At 40.7% G+C, this 25,135-nt stretch overlaps 1 protein-coding gene across 2 annotated transcripts in view; it reads right to left on the bottom strand.

Moving 5' to 3' along the window:
- Window positions 1-23,056, bottom strand: part of LOC129096844 (venom phosphodiesterase 1) — a 33,207-nt gene extending 10,151 nt beyond the window's left edge. For both annotated transcript variants that reach the window (XM_054605523.1, XM_054605522.1), the window contains exons 1-18: window positions 22,942-23,056; window positions 18,885-18,972; window positions 14,596-14,730; window positions 14,386-14,511; window positions 13,033-13,093; window positions 12,320-12,417; window positions 10,929-11,008; window positions 9,747-9,866; window positions 9,336-9,445; window positions 7,220-7,285; window positions 7,022-7,094; window positions 6,234-6,342; window positions 4,889-5,008; window positions 4,139-4,170; window positions 3,854-3,981; window positions 2,668-2,737; window positions 2,364-2,451; window positions 1,723-1,895 (exon numbers count right to left, since the gene is read on the bottom strand). In XM_054605523.1, the coding sequence (XP_054461498.1) occupies window positions 1,723-1,895; window positions 2,364-2,451; window positions 2,668-2,737; window positions 3,854-3,981; window positions 4,139-4,170; window positions 4,889-5,008; window positions 6,234-6,342; window positions 7,022-7,094; window positions 7,220-7,285; window positions 9,336-9,445; window positions 9,747-9,866; window positions 10,929-11,008; window positions 12,320-12,417; window positions 13,033-13,093; window positions 14,386-14,511; window positions 14,596-14,730; window positions 18,885-18,972; window positions 22,942-22,989 (1,725 nt within the window). In that variant the 5' untranslated portion in view covers window positions 22,990-23,056. The remainder of the gene's footprint in view (window positions 1-1,722; window positions 1,896-2,363; window positions 2,452-2,667; window positions 2,738-3,853; window positions 3,982-4,138; window positions 4,171-4,888; window positions 5,009-6,233; window positions 6,343-7,021; window positions 7,095-7,219; window positions 7,286-9,335; window positions 9,446-9,746; window positions 9,867-10,928; window positions 11,009-12,319; window positions 12,418-13,032; window positions 13,094-14,385; window positions 14,512-14,595; window positions 14,731-18,884; window positions 18,973-22,941) is intronic.
- Between the last annotated feature and the right edge of the window lie 2,079 nt (window positions 23,057-25,135).

Here is a 25,135-nt window from a genome sequence, read left to right on the forward strand (position 1 = left end):
ACATCCTGTCCCATCTGGAGCATCCAAACACTTACAGGATGCTATTTGTTGATTTCAGCTCCGCTTTCAACACAATAGTCCCCCAAAAACTGGTAACCAAACTCTATAACCTTGGATTACCCACTAAACTCTGCTCATGGATTATGGACTTCCTCACAAACAGACCACAAACCATCAGAATGGGCAACCGCACATCCTCCACCCTCATCCTCCACCCTCATCCTGAACACAGGAGCACCGCAGGGCTGTGTGCTCAGTCCTGCCCTCTTCACCCTTCACACCCATGACTGCACACCCATCCACTCCTCTAACACTGTAGTGAAGTTCGCTGATGACTCCACTATAGTAGGACTGATATCAGACAACGAGGAGGCGCACTACAGAGAGGAGGTGCAACATCTGGTTGAGTGGTGTACTGACAATAACCTGGTCCTTAACACTATAAAAACCAGAGATCATCGTGGATTTCAGGAGAACCAGGAAGACCACACCTCCACCTCTCCACATAACTGGTGAAGAGGTGGAGAGTGTAAGTGACATCAAATTCCTGGGAATCCACATCACAAAGGATCTGACATGGGCGCTTAACACCTCCCACCTGGTGAAGAAAGCCCAACAGAGGCTCTTCTTCTTGAGTAAACTCAAAAAAAGCCAAACTCCCCTCTCAGCTCCTGGTCAACTTCTACAGGAGCCCCATAGAGACAATCCTCTGCCACTGCGCCACCCTGTGGTACACCAGCTGCACAGCAGAGAACCGGAGAGACTTGGCCCGGGTAGTTAAAACAGCGCAGAGGATCATAGGAACCAAGCTCCCGACTCTGGACACGGTTTATGCTAGTCGTCTACACAAGAAGGCTAGCAACATCAGCAAGGACCCAACCCACCCAGTCCCAGTCTGTCTGTCCCCCACAGAACCATAAAAACTCACACAAACAGACTGAGGAACAGCTTCTTCCCCAGAGCTGTGGCCTCCATCATTGTTTTATCATTATTATCTCCGCCATATAATCATGCGATCGGCCGTATGTGATTTTTGTGCGTCATTGAGTGAGTGTGCACCTCTCTGTCTGTGAGTGTGCACCTCTCTGTCTGTCCACAGCTGATTTAGCATTTTGCTGCAGCAAACTGCATGCACAAGTGCCTTTTGATGTTGCGGTGCCTCATACTCCCTCAAGATGGGGCAAATTTCTTGGGAAATCAAGAATTTCTTGGGAAATTCCTTGGAGTCGACACCCATCAACTCCAAGGAAGTGAAGACAATAAAGTCAGCATCCTGCAGCAAAAGTCAACCACAGTCAATTAGCTGCATCTGTAACGGTGTGGACCCAATGCTCGAAGCCCAAATTATACTTAGCGCATCAAGTAAGTGTGCAAGCAAGTATGCAATGGTCCTCTTGGGTCCAGTTTGAGTAAATTTTGATATCAGAGGGTAACTCGTAGGTTCTATGTGGACATCTGCGTACCTCCAATGTGTGGTGCCGAGCGGACTTGTGTCGACATTGTTTGGACTTCTCAGAATTTGTTAATATCGAACATATCACATGCACACATTTCATTAACTTCCACACTACATATCCCTGAATCCTCAATATACCAGTTGCGTGTGAAGCAGATTGGATGAACGGTTCTCGGGATATGCAAATGACACACACACACACACACACACACACACACACACACACACACACACACAAACACACACACACAGAACACAACACCCACCAGTGCAGGACAGGAGCATCCCAGGTTGTCTTCAGGTTCCAGGCTGATCAGCGGACACTTAACCGGAGCGGTCCTCTCGGCGGGGGCCGTTGGTGTGTAGTAGGGCCGCTTCAGGACATGGTTCATACTGCCGTGGGTCCCGTTGTTGTCAGTGGGAGAGATCTGCATCACGTCTGCATGGAACGATGACCGTTTAGTTTTGTGACTGAAATTATGATCACATTTACATTTAGTTTGCTTTACTTTAGCTAGCTTTGGTGGTTTTGTTTAGTGATGCAGTTACGATTTGGTGCATTAAAACGTTTGGAGCTACCATAATCAGATTATTCATTATAAAATGTTCTGCGAACTGGGTACAAGTTTTTCTGCAAACCATTACCAAGCACCTCCTGCCAAGCAAGAATAGTTTTGTTTCATAATTAAAAGGGAGCCAAAATGTTCACTTTGATTCATTATTTATCATGAGCAAGCTCCAAGTCTCTGCAGGTTCATCTGAATGGTTCCAAACAGTAGCAGTGCCTTCGAATTTGATTTTAATTGTCATGTGGTTTTAACTCATAGCAGCTGTAAACCACAACATCGCAGTTTATTTGGATGCTAACAGTTAGTGGCAATTTGTCAAGAACTACCCATAAACTCACCACACATGAGATTGTATAGCTCGATGTTTGAAAAGGGTTCGATCTCTGTTTTATACTGGAACTTGGGTCCATAACTGACAAACATGGCCTGCAAGAAAAACGAGGGAGGAAGACATTTGAAACATTTATTCCAATGGTGGCCATGTTGGGAAAAAAGATTTCAAAAAGTATCAAAACTTAATTTTGCAGTTAATTGCAATCATAGAGATACATTTTCTCAACATTAAATAGGGAGAAGGAGGCATTTCTGAGACATTACTACTGACTGATGATTTATAGAACAAATTAGTATGGTACTCCTCACATGCATGCTCTCAGCATCGTTGTCGTAGCCGTGAGCTCCGCCAGAGCAGAATGTGAGAGATCCTGGATACCTGTGGAGACAGAAACAGTTTTAGTTAAAGCTTAGTCTGATAATAACTGAAATGCTGAGTGTGCAGAGCTGGAAAGGGGTGAAGGAATGGGTTAGATTATTAAAAGTCACTGGTTTCAATCAGTGCTCGGTGGAAAAAGAAGAAGAATGACCTTTAACAACATAAGTGTCGTCTTCTGTGCTACTTGAAATGTGTTAATGTGTTTGGTTTTTTTCCTCCCAGGCAGATAACTACACAATGAAAACCGGCTTCTGTTTTTCCCACAGTCTTTTTGTTGTCATGGCAAAACAATGCCTTTTGTTTCTGTCTGTTATCATGAGTCACTGGACTGTTAGCTTTCCACTTAACCTCCCTCAGATTTTAAATATGTGGCAATTTTGGGTTTGTAGTTGGTACTTTCTTTTGCTTATTTTGATCGTCACCATGGGTAACCACTCTCCAGAAAATGGCTAAAACTCCGGGCTTGATGTTCTCATACACTGTCCGTAGCTATGTCTACAAAGGTAATTCAATATAATTCCTAAAAAGCCCACAAAATCAATTAAGATATTATCTATGTTATTGTGAGCCAGGACAGGTGACGATATATATAGAGCAAACACAGTCTGCACAGAGAGGAAATGGAGGTTGATGGGTGAGTCTGATAATTCCAGACTTTCACCCGGAGACCGTTGTTCATGTCCTGATTGAAAATAGGAGTCATTATAACTTATTTGTCTTACGTATTTAAGTAAAGCCAATTCCATAGTTATTTTAACAGACAGTTGTCTTATTTGTCTTGTTACTTCCATACTTGAGTAAAGACACTTTCGTTATTATTTTAACAAAACCTTGACTTATTTGTCACGTAACTTCCATACTTAAATAACGCCACTTCTGCAGTTATTTTAACCAAAACTTAAACTCAACCAGGTAGTTTTGTTGCCTAAACACTGTATGAGCATGAACAGGTGACGTGACTGCTTGTGTTGCTAGACATTCACAGGAAAACGCATGAGAAAAAGCAAATAACATTTTGCAAGTTATCACATGAACCGTTGCATGAGCATATGTTTCTACAAGCTACAACTGCAACTAACAAAACTAAACAACTGACGGGGGGGCAGGCATGCATACCTCTCAAACAGCCATTTCGGGTCGACCAGGACGTTAACATCTTCAATGCGGCGGCTGTTGGCAAAGTGGAGGCGCTTTGGCAGGTTGGCCTTCAGGTACGGCTTGATCTTTTGGTCTGGCTTCTTACACTGAAATTACCAGAAACAGAAAAAATGTATTTCAAATAGAGAAAAAAAATATATTTTAAGAAAGAAAATGTAGTCCTAGATAAATGCGGGTTTTACTGGCACACAGGTTATTGTTTCAATAGGAATGATCTCATGTGTGAGAACATTGAGCACTTACAGTCATGTTGGCAACAAGTTCAGCTGAGTCCACTGTAGAAAAGAGTCAAAAAGAATGAAGTCAACATTTCTGTCATTACATCAAACACAAAGCCCAATAAATAACATTTATCCAATTTAATGTTAAACCAAAGCCAAAACTTAAAAGCTTAAAGTTTAACTTGAACAGATATCTTAACAGTGTTGATACACACGTATGATTTAGAATCAACTCTTCAGTTCAATTATTATTTAGGATGAAAAAATGTACTAATGGAAATTTTGAAGAAATCTTGATGCTCGATGGTGTATGTGATAACATGAAATGCTGATGCTTTTGTGCAGATCAAACGAGACATACGGAAACACTTTGCACACTGCTATCTGCAAATATAATCTAAAGGTTCTTTTAAATGCTGATGTTTTCAGCATAGCGTCACGAATTGTGATTATTTGATTACAAACATACAGTGTAGAAGAACATCACCACTTCAACATTTAAACTTATTTCTTATGCAGTCGTCTCAGCTTGTTGTTGTTAACTGTTCTCTTTGTCACAGGTTGGGAATTTTGTTGTGGTTGTAAGCATTAAAGCTTTGTCTCATATCGCCAAGTCTTCTGGGCCGTCAGCTATCATGTTTCTGCTTGTTGCGAGGCACCACAAATTCCCAGTAAACAAAAAAAACAACATTCAGAAGCTGTTTTGATTCCATCAGTGTTTCTTGGCTCATAAAGCAGTGTAAGAGTGGGCAGCCTCAGTATTTTTACTTACACACTGCGTTGTTTTTGGCCCTGATGCGTCCGAACGGCCCCTCAGTGACCCAGTAGTTTCTGATGTCGCCCACCAGGTCCTGCAGCACCTCCTTCCTGTCGCAGCTCGTGGCCTCCATACCTGCAACGGCAATAAGTGGCTGTATAATAATCCCTCTTATATTATTCTCCATAATCAACTGCATTCGACAGGAAGTTCACACGTCCTTTATACTACAGGTGTTCATATTGATTCATATCCAGGAAGCTGATGGTTTCATTACACTGTGGAAATGACTTTGAAGAGACATGTAGCTCTGCACTAGAGAGCAGGGATTGCTAAAACCAGTGTGAATTAAATATCAGACATATCAGCTGTTAATAACAAATTTTAAACTTGAAACTATGAGTTCTCCAATGGTTAATCTTGTTGATGTGACATTCCCGACAAACATGTTTGAAAATTAGATGCTTAGTAATATCGGGAAGTAATAAAGAATCCCAATAATCCCATGGTGACCTATGTGGAATTTTTCAGAATTTATACTACGTCAGTTGCTTTGAACGTCCTGCAATGACGGGGGTGGGTTTGCATACTTTACATTACAGTCATTTAGCAGACGCTTTTCTCCAAAGCGACTTACAGTCAGTAGTATGTTACATATCATTCACCCATTCACACACTGATGACAGGCTACCATCAAGGTGCCACCATCAGACTCTAACTAACATTCATCATCCAGTCCACACCGATGGCCTTCAGGAGCAACTTGGGGTTAAGTGTCTTGCCCAAGGACACATCGACTGCCGAAGCCGGGTATCGAACCACCGACCCTCTGATTGGAGAACTACCTTGCTCTCCACTACGCCACAGCCGCCCGCATAGTAGTAACATAAGCCCTGTTTATCTCATACAGACGCTAAAGTGAGTATCAGACAATGAGGGGGGGGTGTCGGTATTTGATGCGTGGGAATGAAACCGGGCTGGAAAGCTTTTTTTTTCTCTGACAAGATTAATATAAAGGCTGTCCATTTTTCCTAATGTTAAGCATGTTTCAAGTCTCTGCAAGTTTGTTTTCAGAGCAGCTCAGAACTTAAATGAATAACAGTAGTATACACAATGTATTCATCTTTTTATCCTGAGTACATCAAAACTCCATCAACGCTCGTATGACTTGTATGAACTTGTATGTGGAGCCAACCCATTTTGGATTGTGCTCTCCATCAGGGTCAAAACAAAGAATTATATAGATATTGAAAAAGAAACCCACATAAAACAGATGAATTGATGTGATACATTACTTTTTTTTTTAAAATAATGCAGTTAACAAAGAGAAAATAATTCCTCTATATTGTGTGAGTGTTACCATGATCGGCCACGACGATGATGTTGAGACAGCGGTGGAGGCCGATCTGCTTCAGGCCGTTCATGAGCTGACCAACGATCTTATCCACACCCTGGAGGGCTTCAATCAGCTGAAACAAACACAGCCTGCTAAATATCTCTATATGATGTCAAGACATACAGGAATAGATATGAAAATCATTATTCTAATCTTTTTGATGACACACTGCAATAATCGTAAGCAAAAACTGTATTAAACGGTTAACGTTGTAATGTGTGGTTAATATTGTAAAAAAGTCTGTGTTGACATTGTAATGCGCATTTCACGTTGTGAAACTCTCTGTTTAAATGGTCGTAGTTAACGTTGTGACACATTGGTTACGTTGTAATGTTGGAGCAAGCGGTGGTTAATATTGTAAAAAAGTCTGTGTTGACATTGTAACGCGCATTTCACGTTGTGAAAAGCTGTAACAAGTGGTTACAGAGGGGAAACGTTTAGTCCGTCATTAAAGTTTTCGAAACAGTTCAGATTTTTTGTTCCTGCAAGCGTAATATGAGGCTGATATGACACCCACCAGCCTGGGCCACCCCAGGTAAATTTAAGAGATAAATCCACCAGCTCCATCTAAGTAACTTGCATATTAGATCCAATCACAGTGCGGACTAAATTAAGACAACGGGAACGCTTATTAATACCAAGAGTAAATGCAGGGGCCCCTGATCTGATCTCATTGTACAGACAACTACAAGCAAACTCATTGTTTCTTTTGCTCTTGAAATGATCTTATTCAGTGGGTCAGGTGAACTTACCCCTCCACTCACGGGACCGTAACTGTGTCCAGATTTATCAGGCTCCTCCAGGTACAACGTGTAGAAATCTGGTCTGGAGGAAAAAGGTCACTTTTTATTAGTTAAATCTTCACCAACACCACCAGAAAAACATTCATGGCATTTGCTGAATGGAAGTAACCTGATTCCAGCACTTTATTGAAATCAGCAACAACTAACCTTTCATTATCTGGCAGCTGGAGCCACTTTAGCACAGTGAACACTCTTTCTTCAAAAGGCACTTTACTAAAAATAACAAAAGAGTAAGAGAGAGAGAGAGAGAGAGAGAGAGAGAGATTCTTTAAAAGGCAATGTAGCAGAAACAGTGACATCAGATTATCACTTTGTTTTGGATTTGGTATGTTAAAGCCTCCACTAAGTCGAAGGCCAAACCACAATGTTTGAACTAAACGTACACTCTGAGAAATAATGGTGTAGCACTTTTGGTTCCATGTAAAGCCTTTCATAAAGGTTGCACCTGGAACCACTGAGGAGAGTTCTACCAAGAACTCAACATAAATGGTTGTACCTAGAACAATCTGTGAAAGGTTACACCAAGGACACCCTATGAGAGGTTCTGTAAGAACCCCCTGGTTGGCTCTTGTTAACATCCTTAGAAGGTGGAAAGGTTCTTGATAGAACCTATGGAGAGTGCTCTGGGTGGAATCATTACATCATAGAAGGGTTCTCTCTAGAACCAAAGTCCTACCCAGAAGAATTTGATTCTGAATATCTGATTTTGAATAAAGGGATTTTCAAAGGGTACTTGTAAGACTAAGGGGTTCCAGGAATGACAAATCTTTTTCACAATCAGTTTTGGGACTTGGATGAAAATAGTTCTTAATGGATCCCTTAGACTCACAAACAACCCTTGAAAAACCTTTACTTTTTCAGAAGAATATTATTCTGGCTAGAACCCCAGATTCTCAAGAAGAACCCTCTTGTAAACCTTATTTCTAAATGGGTAGTTTTGTTGCTTTGATGTTTTGTTTTGCAACAATTTAAAATGTGAACCTTGTAGTATGGGAACTTTATTTTGTAGAGAAACATGATTGGAGACCAGAACGAACATAAATTTAAAAAGTTCCTGTGATCTTTTTCCTGGTAATGACAGACTCTTCTTATTTTGGTTTGATTCCAATATAGCAGAGCTAAAGTGTTTTTATTCCAAACAAATTATTCCAGTCTAAGAGACTTTCCAGGTTCCTCTTTGCATTTTTTAAGTGAATAAACTTGCTCTCGTGTGGATGAATGAACACAAGTAAAGGAGTAAATAAACTCCAGGATGTGAATGCAATGAAAATGGCTGTTGACTGTAATCTAAGCGGTTGATAAACATGCCTTAATCGGGCGATACTATTTGCAAGAAGATGTGTCAACAATGTGATGATTTAGGCCTTCACTGGTAAAGGTTAAGAACATCTGTACTGCCAACGAAACCAACGCCTCCCATCCCCCGCAGCTATAAAAACACTCTCCCACGACTGTGTTGCAAAATCAGCACTTTATCAGCCGAGATCCTTTCACGGCAGCTTTATTGCTTATAATCGCTTTGATAGGGCTTCGTGTAAAACGACCATTCACCGGCCTGTATCAATGCATTGCACTTTTATTTTTATTGCTTCAGAGATCTCAATATGACACTCAGATCAAAGATTAAACCAATAGATAAAATGTTACCTGAGGTGAAATACAGGTGAACATTGACGGTGAGGATTTGCCCTGAGTGATTACATTACAGCCTGTTTTGCGGCTGCAGCGCTCTCCTTCAATACTGGACTAGTTTTGAATATGGTTATCCCTATCTATCTTTATTTTGTTGTATAGTATGTGTATTTATTGTCTGTGTCTGTGTAGTTGAGCTGCTGCAACACTTGAATTTCCCCCATGGGGATCAATAAAGGAATATAATAATATCAGTTACAGAGACAGTTCTAGAGAAAGTTGACTCCTAAAGGAGCAGACGTTTGCAGCCTAGCTCAGCTGTGGTTTTACTTGGCAGCTGAATATGTGCATGATTAGTGCTGATTTAGTGCTGCATAAGTAAACATACCTTATGTTTTATGTTATGAGCAGATGACTAACGTTAGCATGGTGCGGGCTTCTAACTAACCGAAAATGCTGTATATTTCTCAGATATTGAATAAAAGTACCGTTTAATATCCAAAAGGTTCTGTTTTATCGTCATCATACTTTACGGGACATTACACTGACTGTTCTTTGGTAATGGTGCACAACCAGTAACTTTGGACAGCAGGTAATCACCCAGTAAGTGTGATAGTTAAGCCAGACGTACCCGTTGTAAGGTTTGTAGATGTCGGGAAAGCTTCCGTTGACTTTGACGTCTGATCCTGGCCAGAAGAAAGTCCCAGACTTCAGACCTTGGTGCTTCGCTGTGTGCCAGATCTACAAAGACAAACAACCTTCTACAAAATCTGATCAGGAATTATAAATGTCTTGCTGCTCCGTTAAACCAAATTACATTTTATTACATTTAATTATGTGATTTTTCCTCAGAAATCCTGTGTGATTTGATAAAATCGTGATTCACAAGCTCAGTCTATTCCAGATTAATCTGCTGTTTTGTACTATATCTACTTCTTCGACTGAATGACACTTTAGTTCAAATGAAACCCTCTGAATACGTCAGCACAGTTTGCATCCAAAGTTCATGCGGTCTCAATGAATCAAACATAACCAGACTCACAGGCTGTCCCAGGTACCAGTCGGGGTTGTCTTTCTGTGGACTGGACAGACTGAAGGAGGCGTTAAACACCGGGTCGAACATAGTGTTGTCTATCAAACCGTTGGACTCTGGATAGAGACCCTGAGAGGAGAGGAGAGGAGACGAGATGAGAGAAGATAGAAGATGAGAGGAGAGAGAAAAGGAGAAGAGATGAAATGAGTGAGAAGAAGAGGAGATCAAAAGTTGAGAGAAGAAGAGAGGAAAAGTATGTGTGACAGTTATTTGGATATGAACCAGTGTTTCTATGAAATTCATCTGTAAAAGAGCAGCTTTGATATGAGTCACGATTGATTTTTAATCGTGGTGAAGTCACAATTATCGAGTTATGAGTGAAAAGTGTCTGCATGCAGAACTACCAGCAATAAAACTTATGAGTGTAATTGAATATTAGAACCAGTGTGAGTCACCGGAAGTCGGCGTTATTGAAAGCTATATCTAACTGTTCTCCTGAAGTTCACTTGAATTCCAAACAGCAGGTTGTGACTGGCTCGTTTCACCAACACAATGACGAAACCGGGCTAATGGGTCCATGTTTACTGGCTGAACTTGTTAGCATGCTAACATTCGCTTATTAGCACTGATTATTGGGCCATAGTTATAGAGAATTGTTTCCCTCCGGATGCAGCTGTGGTTTATGGCTTCTTTTGGTTGTCATGTTTTTCTTTTGTTCCAAAGGGGCGGAAACAAAACATTATTGGACCAATTAAACATTCATGTATATCTCTTCCAATTTTCATAGTAATCCTCCTATGGGGATTGAATAGTTTTTGGAGGCAGCCTCAAGTGGCCATTTGATGAACTGCAGTTAGCTTCAATTTTTCAGCACAAGAGGTAGCCGCTTGATCAACACAGGACTCTAACCCAGGAGACCAACCAGCAACTTAAATGATGCAACAATCGTACTTATTTTACACCAAAACTAGAGGTTTTACAAAACCTGACCAAGTAGTTTTGTTGTTGGATTTTTTTTCTTTAAAACTGCAACCGTAATCTGGGAGAACATTATTCCTTTCCCTCGAAACATAATTGAGAATGCAGTTTAGTTTTCGGAGACAGGGGTGGTTTTTGCACAAGCATACATGTGAAATCAGCATTCAACCGTATCTATGTATGTTTCTGCATGCAAGTGCCTCGTGTCTTTACCGTGACTATGGTGTAGTGATTGGGGAAAGTCTTGCTGGGGAACGCTGCCTGCATGTACGGGGCCGACGTTCCACACTTCTCTGTAACGTGAAGAACAAAAGACAAAACACATTAGCTGCTCCGTGAGTGACATGTTGAACTTGTTTGCTGTGCCGGAGAAAATGCAATCCGCTGGAGACCTCTTCCATAATGAGGGCGTGTGCGTCATTGTCCGTACATGGGGGATTAATTCATTTTCGGGGACATGACTGGATGTAAGAGCTGGATGAGTCATGAGTAACGCCTTTTAAATAAAAAACAATTCATGACAGAATGCAGTGAAAAGGTTGCAGTAGTTTTGTGTTTGACAGCCAACTCTCACATTTCTTTCAGAAGTTTCAAAGGCAGCTAGACTTGTTTTGTCTTGAATAAGTTTTGTTCTCTCATTCAAGAGGCTTCATTAGTTCATGATTCAGAGAATTCACCAGCAGTGCGACATCTTCAAGTGTTTGTTTAAAACTAAACAAAAATGCCAACAGTCATCGGAAAGCCCAAAGATGGCCAATCAGTTCTGGAAACACCATGAAGAAATACATTGATAAAGGATTACTAAAATGTACGGAATCCAATGGCTCCTTGTAAGGATGCAAATCTAACAAAATATATATCATTTGAGAATGCTCAAAACTGGCCCACATACAACGGATTTAGAAGAGGAAAACAAATTCACTGCTATTCTCTGTCCTTAATGAATGCTCTTAAGTTCTAGAGGTCTATGTGCATAAGAGAAACTAGTGTCTGAGGTTTCTGTAAGACATCTCTCTTTGCCCTCATGACATACATATATAAAAGGCCCTTACTGTCTTTCAGAAGCTCAGTTTTAGACTCCAAGGCCAAAAGGCTCCAAGATTAGTCAAGGGAAAAGCTGGCGTGGTCAAAGCGGTCCTTTGACATATAACCTCAAAATATGTGAATGTAAACAGATTTGATCTGTTTACATCCCCCCCCCGGTCAGAATCATATGCAGTTCTGGGGGAAAACCAAGCAGTTGTTTGCATGCAGTATAAATGTGTTATTTTCTCCTATTCTAAATAGCAATTCGTTTTTTGATGCTTTTAGACACTTTAGGTCTTAAAAATCTATATTTGAGTGTATATTATGCGGCAAAATCAAATTGTTTATAGGATACAAACCTTCTTTCCTTCATTTTCTTGTACTCCCTCTGGAGTTTTGGGGAATAATGCCATGAATGGCGGATTGAGCATAAACACCTTTGTGCATTAACATGGTATTTTGGAGTGATTTTTGATCATTTTCATAAATTCTCAAGGGGTCAAAAATGGTTAAACTTCTTAAGATCTGAAAAAAAATAGTATTAGACACAAGACATTGTTGAAAGGGTTGACACTGACTCAGTTTGTCCAGAACTGGGATGAGAGCGCTCCACGTCTGCAGGTACTCGGCTCGCAGTCCATCCAGAGAGACCAGGAGCAGAGGCTGGTCCTTAAAGCTGTGAGGGGCAGAAGAAATCCACCAGAGAAGAGAAGACTAGAATAACTACAGACATATACAGTGATGATATGCAGAGCACAGTTGAAAGTGGCACCATTCATCATCAGAGAGGTTTAATCAGTTGCACAAGTGTTGAAGTAAATACTGTAAATGTCAAGAAGACATTTCTGTTAAAAAAGAAAAGCTATAACAAGACCTTTGATTTGGAGACAGATATTCTAGTTAACTTGAATCTGTGTTTAATGAACAGCTGATAATTTAAGGCAGAAAACAGCTAAATGTGCAAATGTAGGTCTCTGCAATCAATGAACAGTATTAAATCTAATTAACAAAGGACTAATGATAACTTGAATCTGCTCCCAACAGCTTAATGATCGTGTTGCATCTCTCACATTATCTAATGGTAACTTTTAGTGAATTTAGGATAATTCTAAAGACACAAATAGACAAAGTAGTAAAAAAAAACATCTAAATGTGTATTTCCGTTGTTTTCTTTCCTCTAGTCTGAAAGAACACATGTTGTGAAACCATATTAGATCAAAATCTGAACATTGAGCAAAGCATGACAAACGATGTTGTTGCCTTCAGTGTCTTGCTTAAAGAGTTTTCTTACCCTGCTGGACATGTGGGGGTGGACAGATCTTCACACTGGTCCTCCACCCACTCCTTCTCTCCTACAGCAGGGTTGCCAAAAATACAGAATTAATTAATGCAGTTAATAGTATTTACTATTACTCACAGAAGCTAACCATTTAATTAAAGTAGCACCTGTTGGTTAACTTTACCACTGACAGTTAAACATTTCTAAACACATGATGTCTCTTTCATTTTTGACGTCTCATGGAAATCAGCCAGGAGGGCTCAAACAGGATGTGGACCATATGTTTATGTACAGTATAATCAAAATACTATGCTACAAAACAGCATCACATTTCCTGTTTCAATTTTCTTTTAGAGCTTTGAAGGTACATATGAATCAGGCTGTACATGTACCAATGAAACCATCTCTTACTGAGCCCCATCCTGCTTTAAAGATCTTACTAACGTATAAACTGGGGGTTATAATCACAAGAGGCTCTTAGATGCTGAAAGGAACTATACAAACAAAGTCTTAAAGGCCTGAATCAGCGCTGAAATCAAACAAAATACCCATAAGGTGTCTCTTCTAGCGACCATTTTTAAATCAGATCTATTCCACACTAAATAAAAAGTCAAAAGCATTTAAAAGTTCACCTACGTAAAACTACGTTACAACCCACATACACAAAAACTTCAACGTTATTTAAAGTGTCCTGTAGGAACCAAGTACTTTAGTTTCCTAAACATAACCAAGTACTTTAGTTGTGTTTTTGCTTCATTTCAATGTCATAGTAATTTAAGCCAAATCCTGATGTTGTTACTTAACCTATACCTAAGTCATTTTGTAAAAAAAATTGGGGGGATTTGAATATTCAGTGTTCCAATTAGAAAATACATTTCCTTCAAAACGTAACTGAGAGTGCAGTTATGTTGTGAGGAAGCAACATTTTGTAGGAGATCGGGTTGCTTAACTTTATCTATCAACTGCTCTTTCTATTTCGTTTAAAAAAAACAGGGAAACTGCTGTTTGTGTAGCTTGTGAACCAGGTTGCCTTCACATAACAAAATACTTTAGTTGCCTTAACATAACCAAGTACTTTAGTTGCGTGAACATAACTAAGCAATTGGTTGCATTTTGGTTTTCTTTCAGTTTCTTAGTAATTTTAAGCCAAACCAAGATATTTTTTACTAAACCCAATAAAGTAGTTTTGAAAAGTTTCTTATTTATATATAAATATATATATATATATATATATATATATATATATATATATATATATATATATATATATATATATATATATATATCTGACAGGGTTGCATATCTGTATCCGTCATCTACTCGTCCTCTTTCATGGCCTCTCCCGTCCTCTGTTCCCGTTCTCACCGTGGCAGACATGTTTGTAGTTCGTGCAGCAGTCTCCTGTAGACAGGCAGTCATCGGAGCAGTGGCATCTGCTCTGCGTCAGCCTCTTCTCTCCACAGCGAAGCCTCGTGCACTCCCACTGCTGGGCTGAAGGGAACAATCATGGAGTCAAAACTTTTGGTTTTCATTGTCACAGAAATGTAAAGTTCAAGATCAAAGACGACGTCTCACTGGGGACGGTGCAGATGTCGTGGTAGTCGTGGCAGCAGGTGTTGCTGGCGTTGCAGTTCTTGTCACATCTGCAGCCGGGGATGTCGCCGTCATAGGGCTCGTAGCACCGATTCTTGCAGGACGTGTGGGGGACGACTGGTACGGGAAGACATGACAAAAAGCTTTTTTATATTTTATCTGTGTTTCTGGCAGCTCAGCCAGGTTTGAATGATGCAGATGCAACTTAACAAAAAGTAGTCAAAAAGTGAAATTTGCTCAGAGGAGTTTTCAAAGTGTGGAATGTTGTTTTCAGATCTTTTCAGTATCATGACTTGGCAGTAAAGCCTTGAAATACTTGCATCTTTAAATGTAGGGTTCAGTTCAGCAGCTCATTGAGGAATAACACATGTACTTAAAGTTTCTTTCCTCCATGTCTGGATTCACCTTTTACACTATTGTTCAGTTATCAGCTTTATTTACACAGTGAACAGTTGGGGGGGCTAACGGTTAACATTCACAGAGAATGCAAAGTAACTAAGATATCAATTCATGGACATGATTATTCTGTACATTCAGACCTAACTTGTTAAATCTGACAGTTTTTTTCAACACTAACTAACTGGTAGTTGCGACACAATAACAACAACCTGTAACTCTGAACCAACCCCCTGAACACATTCTGCTAAAATGTCTTTTTTATGCTTTACACTTGCTTGCAGTTCCAAACCTCACTTTTTGTCCTTGAGCGAGACACCTAACCCCAAGTTGCTCCCCGGGCGCTTCATTGCAGCCCACTGCTCCTCCACGATGGGTTAAATGCAGAGAAATAATTTCCCCATTGTGGGACTAATAAATGCTTAATTATTATTATTATTATTATTAGCTCCTCTGTTTTAAAACCAATGCATGCCAACATAGGAGAGAGAGGCAGAGCATGAGTGAGGAGCAGGAGGTGGAGGAGGAAGAGCAAGACCTTAATATTACAGTATTTCTTTTGTGTTTTTATATTTGAGTATAAAAACATAATTCAAAAATGTACAGTAGTAAAGGTATCACTGAACATACTGGTTAAGTTGAAACATTTTGATTATAGAGTTCATATGTTATAAAAAAGTGTGACATAAAGTGATAGAATAATGTATGAAACATAAATAAATGAGCTAATCATGCAGTGGAGACAGTGGAATGTCCCTTCCTCTCCTGTGACCTTTTTCTTAATTGTGGGATTTTCCATCACAGGTAACTCGTGTTTTGATCTCATAACCTTTCAGATCTCATAACCTTTCAGATCTCATAACCTTTCAGATCTCATAACCTTTCAGATCTCATAACCTTTCAGATCTCATAAAAGAGATATATCACAACTTTCCCATGAAACATTAGACATGTGTTATCATGATTTGATAACATCTTTCTCAAAATCTCAGATTTATTCTGCTGATTTCGTGATTCAAATCTTTTAAACAACTTTGTTCTCCAAAAATTATAACTTTTTTTAAAACTGGGAATATCATGATCTATTAATATTTTTTCTAGATATTCAATACAATTCTAATAATAGCTTTTTCTAGAAATTTCTAAAATTGCAACTTGAATCTTGTAATTTTCTGACTTCTTTTGTCATTTCTTTTTTTTAAACTGATGACTTGTATAAAAACTGTAAAGTAGAGACTTTTTCATTTCCTCTCGGTTTTGCACAGTCTTTGTGTTTTTCTTGTGATGGATTAACATCTCAACATCACATGAGGACTTATCACAAGAGGAACGCTGATCATGTGATGTCACATGAGATTCTCATGCGATGTGTGAATCACCTGCTTAGTTAAAACTGAAATATTCTGAGAGGTTTAAACATTAGTCAGGATGACACAGCAGATCCTGTACCCTTTGACTTACTACTACAAGACGATACATGTAAAGAAGTAGCAACATGTGGGTGTGACAAAACTTGAAGGACAACTGTGATGAAACAGGTTTGTAAAATAAAACCCATGGAAGAAGTTGATCATATATAAAGTCAATAAAATCTATGGACAACTTGGACATTCTCATAAACTCCATTGTAAGCTAGACTGTGAAAATCTGTCTTTATTGTTGAATATTTTTAACAATAAATAATAATTTATGAGGATAAAGGGGCATCATAGTAATTTCATTTTTTATCAATTCTGTTTTAATATCCTATGCATTTATTTAAAAGGTGTGTGTTAACATTCTCTAAGACACCGTTCATCATATTTGCACACGCATGGTCTACATTTATTCGGGATTTACGAATAAAATTCAAGTATTGATGAATCCCCGATTTGTGTTTTAAGCGTTTGTATGCAGTTCAAACACAGTGTGGGTATGCATAGATTGTGACTGAGGCCCAATGACTGCTGGACTGTTAATACATCTGTTACTGGAATTAGAAAACATAACTGTCGATATATCCATACATATATATATTTGTATATGTTATTCCCAGCTCTGTCTCCTGAAAATGACCTTTCATATAGCAAAACTATATTGTGAATTATGTTTCAAGGGAAATGTTTTCAGTCGTGGATAAAGTTTGCTTTTGACGTATCACAAATAGGTTTTTAATAAATCCGTGGAAGTCCACATAGGAAAAAAACACATGGCTTTGAACGCTGTCATGTCCTGTCAATCAAATACTTGTTGCTTAGTTGCTTCTTTGTTTTGTTTTGTTTGTCAATAAAGTTAACAAACCTAGCTTAACCTAGTTAAAAATTGTGACTGCACCTGTGACATAGGACAAAGACACATACCTGTTTCCAAGCATGGAAAACCTAAGTCAGGTATGACTCAGCTCATTTATACGTGTGTATTATTGGCCGAGGAGGAAGAGGTTGAGGTTTATCATGAATAAGGTATTTAAACAACAGAACCATCTTGCCGCCTGCTTAGTCATTCACACAAATGCAGAGCCAAGTAACACTCGAATGAGTCAGCGAAACAATGGACAGAGCTGAGGATATAAAACGCATTCTTCCCCTCTCTCATGCACGGCTGATTATTGAGCAGGTCATTCCTCTCTCGAATGACTCAGCTCCAAAAAATGAAATGTCGGCCAAACGTGACGGGGTTAGAAGAGAGGGGTTTTTTTTTCTCGTGATAGAATCGTGCAAGTTTTGTAATCATCAAAGAAGTAGGATGTGGCTCTTCATTGACATTTAGTGGCAGCTTCAGGAAACTAAAGAATTGTCTCAATTGTTTTTTTTTAGCAACTACAACACTAAGATCAAGTCTTTCTAACTCCAAATGGGTCAAGTACAGCAGCTTGGTCAGTGCCCCTTGGCGTCTCGTTGGAAAGCTTTGTGCGTTACATGAAGACACTATGAGACGCATCAGGCTTTCAACTAAAACCAATGTAAACCCATTATTAGATACTCGGGGCAACCTGCATAGTTTAAATAGCGAGAAAGTCCACATAGGGAGGCTGTCGTTTGTGTGCCCTGTGAAACTAAAATGAATTTTTCTGTAGTTTTTTTACTGTAATTTCCAGACCTGAGTAACGCCAGTTCAGAAACAAACTATTTTAACCCAAACCACGATCTTTTCCTAAACCTAACCAAGTAAAATTAAAACACAAAGTAAATCTACGATGGAAGTTTGTCTTGAAAATCCGCTGTATGAATGTAACTAGCCAGGCTGGTCTCAACGAGCATTCGTAGCAATACTTACAAAGAATAATGCGCCTTAACTCCCTCAAAATGTTTTTGTACTTTATCAAAGTAATCACGAACGAGGAAGTATAAAGACCACAAAAGCCAACAGGGACCTGTTCTGGGCTTACCCTCTAAGGCAGGGGTCTTCAACGTTTTTCAGGCCAAGGACCCCCAAACTGATAGAGAGATGGAGCAGGGACCCCCTACTATATATATTGTATAAAATTGTGTTTTATATTAAACTGGGCCTACCGCCATGTATAAACATACCTTGTTATTGCACAAGGATTAGTGGGTGAAGTAAATGTCATTGTTTTTTCCTTTTTTCTTCTTTTCAAATAACATTGCAGCGTGCGTCCTCCTCTTTGTGTGCAGGAGGCTTGGAGGGACAGGTCCCGGCTAGTCTCACCGTGAGTGAACCGGTGCCCAGCTTGAGAGAGCTCCTTCATCATTTATCATCATGACCCAGATAACAGGGCCTGAACGTGACACGGTTGAGTAACGTATGAAAGGCAGTAATAAGGGAGATACTTGGTACCGTGGAATATGAGTCAGAGCGAGGAGATGCCACGTGGAGAACTGCTTTTCAGGTGAAAATGTTTGTCAAGTTTGAAACATATGTGTGTGTGACAGCACCTTTGTTTCGACATTTCTGCAAGTCCAGTCCAAGACCAAGTCCAAGTCCGAGGATTAGGGTTACAATCGATACAGCCAAGACACCCACCTGTGACACACAAAAGAAATGTCCTAGTAGTGTGTATATTTCACCCCAAAAAATAAACTTTTTTCTTTTCCCTGCATAGATAATTACATGGTCTGTCAAAACTCTTGACGGGCGTCTTCGTGGCTAACACTATTTCCTTGTAACTGTTACTCGTAAAGGCAGCTCATTTCGGTGAGGCTGTATTGTAATCTGTACAGTACACCAGGAAAGCCAAATAAGGAAGAAATGAGTTGTCTGTTTGCAGGAGACGGCAATACAAACTGTCACTGGCTGGATGAGTAAGTGAGCAAAATAAATTGCAATGAATCATAGGAACAGAAAAAGCGCCTGTGTCATAGATTTACCCAAACAAGGTAGTTTTTGGAAGATCCTGCATTAAAGACATACTGCTTCATTGTGCCAGTATAAAATGTCCAAACAATTTTACATTAACGTGCTCCTTGATTTACAAGATATTTAAATTTGCTGGATTAGCCCAACATAGACTTCCTTGATGGTCATTTTATCCCCAGTTTCTTGATTGGTTTTTCCAGAAAACTGCACAATATATTGTTTATCCATACTGCAACATCTAATTACATTTAACATGACAGAGGATTTATAGTTATTGCCCACTCTTACCGTAAAGATCTTATAATATTTCAAATGAAAAATTAAACATAAACATAAACAACCAGTATTTATTCTAGTCCTTGTGTGCTACATAACTGTATAATACTGTAAGAGAGACACAAATAGAGTGACTAATAATAATGGTACAGAATGCTGTACTTTGCTTTTGCTATCTTGTTATATTTAAGAGCATTCTCTACATTGGTGGAACCCATTTATATTAATATAACTTTCTTGCTCTCACCTCTGCTCTGAGACCTGGATCACACCAGAAAACACCACCACACCCGCAGCTCTGTCAGATGTGAACTCTTCTCTCACACTCCCAGAGCTGCGAGGCCAGGTGGTGGCACTGGCCTGCTAATTTCCCCAAAATGGAAATACTCTCTTGTCTCTGTTCCACAGTTCTCCCCGTCCTCTTTTGAATTTCATGCTGTTACTGTCACTTATCCAGTCAAGCTCACCATTGCTGTTGTGTATCGCCCACCAGGCCCTCTTGGTGAGTTCCTGGAGGAGCTTGACACACTAGTCTCGCACTTCCATGACGATGGCTCCGCGCTCATCGTGCTCGGCGACTTCAACATCCAGACTGTTAGAACCACTGCTTTCCTTCTTCTCCCCCCTTACTTCCTCCACCTACCCACATGGTTTCTACCCGTAGTCACCTCCGCTCCCTCTCCCCCGCTGATCTTTCCTCTTCCGTTACCTCTCCCTCCCTGACCCTGAATCCTTCACTCTCCTATCCCCCGATACTGCTACTGATCTTCTCCTCTCCACCCTTTCCTCCTCTTTGGACAACCTCTGTCCCTTCACCTCCAGGCCTGCACGGCCAACTCCTCCTGCCCCATGGCTGTCGGACTCAGTGCGTACTGATAGGCGGAGCCTAAGAGCGGCTGAACGTAAATGGAGAACAGGCAAACTCCCGGAGGACCTTCTTAACTTCCAATCTCTCCTTTCCACTTTTTCCTCCTCTCTAGCTACTGCTAAAGCGGCTTTTTTCCGCTCTAAAATCCTAACCTCTGCTTCCAATCCTAAAAAACTTTTAAACTTTCTCTTCACTCCTCCAACCCCCACCCCCCCCTACTTCCTCCCTTCTCCCTGATGATTTCGCCAACTCTTTGATAAGAAGGTAAACGATATCAGATCCTCCTTCTCTCAGCCCCCTCCCTGTCCACCCTCTCTCTACCCTCCCCAGCTCTTCCCCCTCAGCTCCCCCTTCCGTCTCCACACCCCATCTTACCCTATTTTGCTCCCCTCTCCCCTAACGAGGTCCTCGACCTTGTTACATCTAACCGCCCCACCACGTGCTCCCTTGACCCGATCCCCTCCCCTCTTCTTCAGTCTATTGCCACTGAACTCCTTCCTTTCCTCACCCACCTCATCAACACATCTCTCGTCTCGGGATGCTTTCCCTCGGCTTTCAAGACTGCCAGAGTCACCCCCCTTCTGAAAAAACCATCACTTGACCCCTCTGATGTCAAGAACTTCAGACCGGTTTCTCTTCTACCCTTTCTATCCAAAACACTTGAACGCGCTGTCTCTAAACAACTGTCTTCCTACCTCCACCAGAACAACCTCTTGGACCCCCACCAGTCCGGGTTCAAGGTGGGTCACTCGTCAGAGACGGCCCTCCTTGCGGTGACAGAGTCGCTTCACGCCGTGAGAGCGAACTCTCTCTCCTCTGTCCTGATTCTCCTGGACCTGTCAGCGGCGTTTGACACGGTGAACCACCAGATCCTCCTCTCCACCCTCGAGGGGATGGGCGTCTCAGGCTCTGCACTCTCCCTGTTTGCATCCTACCTGACAGGCCGATCCTACCAGGTGACATGGAGAGGGGCCGTGTCGGAACCACGCATGCTGACTACGGGGGTTCCACAAGGTTCAGTTCTGGGCCCCCTTCTCTTCTCGCTCTACACAACATCTCTGGGTTCTGTTATTCGCTCGCATGACTTCTCTTACCATTGTTATGCCGATGACACCCAGCTGGTCTTGTCATTTCCTCCCGGTGACACCCAAGTAGAGGCACGCATTGCTACGTGCTTGGCTGACATCTCGAAGTGGATGGCGACACACCACCTGAAGCTCAACCTGGACAAAACCGAGCTACTGTTCCTCCCGGGGAAGGGCTGCCCGCACCGAGACCTGTCCATCACCATTGATGATGCCGTGGTGACGCCAACTCGGACTGTGAGGAATCTGGGTGTGACCCTGGACGACCAACTGTCGCTCTCAGTAAACATTGCATCGGTCACACGCTCCTGCAGATTCCTCCTCTACAACATCAGGAGGATTCTCCCCTTCCTCACTGACGAGACGGCACGGGTGCTCATCCAGGCTCTGGTCATCTCCCGCCTGGACTACTGCAACTCACTACTTGCCGGAGCCCCGGCGTCGGCCATCAGACCTCTGGAGCTTGTCCAGAAAGCTGCAGCACGTCTGGTGTTCAATCGCCCCAAGTTCTCCCACACAACTTCCCTTCTCCGTTCTCTCCAGTTCTATCCAGTTTAAGACTCTGGTGCTAGCCTACAGGGCAGTGAAAGGAACAGCTCCTTCCTATCTCCAGGCCTTGGTCAAGCCCTACACCCCCGCCCGACCACTTCGCTCTGCTGCCTCGGGGCGACTGGTTGCCCCGTCGCTCAGAGGTCCCTGCGGCCGATCCACCCGGTCACAGCTTTTTTCTGTCCTGACCCCTCAGTGGTGGAATGAACTCCCCACCGACGTCAGGACAGCAGAGTCGCTGCCCATCTTTAACCTCACCTCTTCATGAAGTACTACCCTGAGCCTTCCTCGTAGCACTTATTGTATTCGTATTAGTTTGTAGCACTTATTGTATTCGTATTAGTCTGTTGCAATTATTGTTTTCGTAGTATTTTGCCTCTGCACTATACTTTTGCTCTGGTTTATGCTTTGAGATGCTTGTTTAAGAAAGGAGATGCACTTATGACTTCTGGTGACTAGTAGTTCTCTTGAATACCTATGTTGAATACACTTCCTGTAAGTCGCTTTGGATAAAAGCGTCTGCTAAATGACTGTAATGTAATGTAATGTAATATCATATGATAGTGCTGATCCAATGTGAATCAAAGAGTGGTCTAATACAATCAATGTGCCAGAGTTTTGGGCTTCTTCCCATGATACATCTTTTTGCAGTATATTGTGTTTTCCAGTGAAAAACAAAGCAGCAAAACCTCCATATACAAGTAAAGATAAAAAAATATTCCTACCAAAGCACATCTTGGATTCCATTGAACTCCTAAGATTGTATTCACTGTGAAAAAACACCCAAATGTACGAAGAAGACTTCTGACCGTCTTTACCCATTAAACCATCAAATTTAGAACCCAACACGATACTCACAATAATCTTCTTTTTCCCCGGCTCCTTCATAATATTCATGGCTCCCATGAAGGTGGCAGTCACACAATCCCACAGCACACAGACGGACAGACAGACGACAGACAGACATAAAGAGGGGAACACATTTCACTACTTAGTCTCACAGCAGTGACCTCTGGACTATTGGTGTGAGCAACAGATAAGGAACTGATTACTCCGAACACGGAGATAAACTCACGTTTCTGTGTTTTCACGTCCGTCAAACAACAGATGACGATGCATTTGGGATTTTTTTACTTCAGAATCTCAGCTGTTCTCTATAGCTTTTGATTTCACTGCACTATAATACTTTTTATGTTGCAACCTTATGCTAAAATAATGAAGGTGAGATGAAAAGGTATTAAGTGTGGTTAATAATTAGCCAAGACCTTGAATACACTTAACAACCTGCCACCATATAGAGATACAAACTGCCAATGTAAGACAGTCTGGTTTTGATAATATCAATAAGAGGAGATAACTCAGCAACATTGGTTTATTTGATAGGTATAAAGATTAACTGCAGAATCTGTAGCTGATAATGGATTATTAATAATGCTGAGATGATGTGAAATGTTGACTGCCAGTAACTGTGAACTCGCTGTATCAAAGTAATCCACTTTGATACAGCGATCCACTTTGCTGTATCAAAGTAATCCACTTTGATACAGTTTTGGTACAATTTATTTCTGTCTTATCAGAAACTTTGAGCTTGGAACATCAGTATTAACTGGTATTGCTAATATGGCTAGCCTGGAGGCTGGAGCAAACCCAGTTACATTTTCCAGCTTGTTGTACTGGAACAAAGTCAACTCAGGTGTGACGTCATTCCTTCTCAACTCTTTAGAGACAATTGTCTAAACCTTAACTTACTGACAACTAAACAACCATACATTTTGAAGACATTACAAGTAAATAGGATAAAAACTAATAGATATCACCATGAAACTTCCCCGGTTCATTACTTACATTAAGACAATTATATTTTGTATTAAAGTTTTCTGAGATGTTATGTTTAACTATGCAGATGAGGCATTATCTAATAAAAACTTTATTCTACAGACACAAATAAGTAGTAAAATAAACCTCTAACAGTGTTTTGGATGTTTTTAGTCTGAAGAAGACCCATGTGTTTGCCTGCACGTCATGTCATGGAAAGAATTCCAGCTGTTTAAAACATGAGGTCATGTTGATAGATCACCTGATTGTGAAGCAGAAACACGTTATTGTGTATGGAAGCGGTGTAATGTAATCAGGTTACATTGAAACAAAAACAATACAGAGGGCTATTCTGGCTTTGGACCGTTGTTATGAGGAGACTGTGTTGAAACTTCAGATAACTTCCCACAAAGTCAAAAACTTGCATACAATGGGACTACAAGACCAGGCAGAGGTGGTATTGGTGAATGCTATAGGGCCGCCATCCATCCATACAAGCACCCCAAATACCTTTTTACTTTTTTAACTACTATTTCAATACATTTTTTCGAAATATTACAAAAAACACCCATAACATGTATTAATGGGAATTAGGGAAAGTTGTAAAATCTCTTCTAGTGGTTAGGGAACAACTTAAAACATATTTGTAAGAATTGCAGTTTTTATTTTCAAGTGTCATTTGCATAGCTTAATCTCAAAGACATAAAGCTAAGTAGTTTCCCTGTGAGTTTATGACCACAATGATTGGTGATGGAATTGGCTGTAAAGCAAATTCTGCTCACCAAATTGGTTAGAGCCAATTGTGGTAGGAAAGAAAAAGGATAACTTAATTCTGGATTTGGCATATTTTCTTGAAATAATATGACCACGTTATTGAATAGAAGGTTATTTCATTGACAGTGTGCAAAGAGAAAACTGAAAATGTTATATCAATGTGGCACCCAGAGTCATTTTCAATGGAAGACTAGACATTCAATCTAGCAGAAACCACAAAATGCAAGCATTGTAAGGAACCAAATGTGTCAGTGATGAGGTGGAGGCTTCATCACCTTACTTTTCTGGCGAGGCAAAGCTGCTCCTTCATAGTACTCTGTTGTTTTTTACAGAGTTGACATTGAGCAACCACAGAAACTCTGCAGATGTTGATGTTGAGGGGAAAAAAATCAGTTAATCAGCAGACAATCAGATCTCACTGCAGCTATAGTTTGGTTGTGGAAGCAGTAATTGCCAGTTCCAA

This window comes from Anoplopoma fimbria, chromosome 10 (assembly GCF_027596085.1).
Source record: "Anoplopoma fimbria isolate UVic2021 breed Golden Eagle Sablefish chromosome 10, Afim_UVic_2022, whole genome shotgun sequence".
NCBI classification, from domain to species: Eukaryota; Metazoa; Chordata; class Actinopteri; order Perciformes; family Anoplopomatidae; genus Anoplopoma; species Anoplopoma fimbria.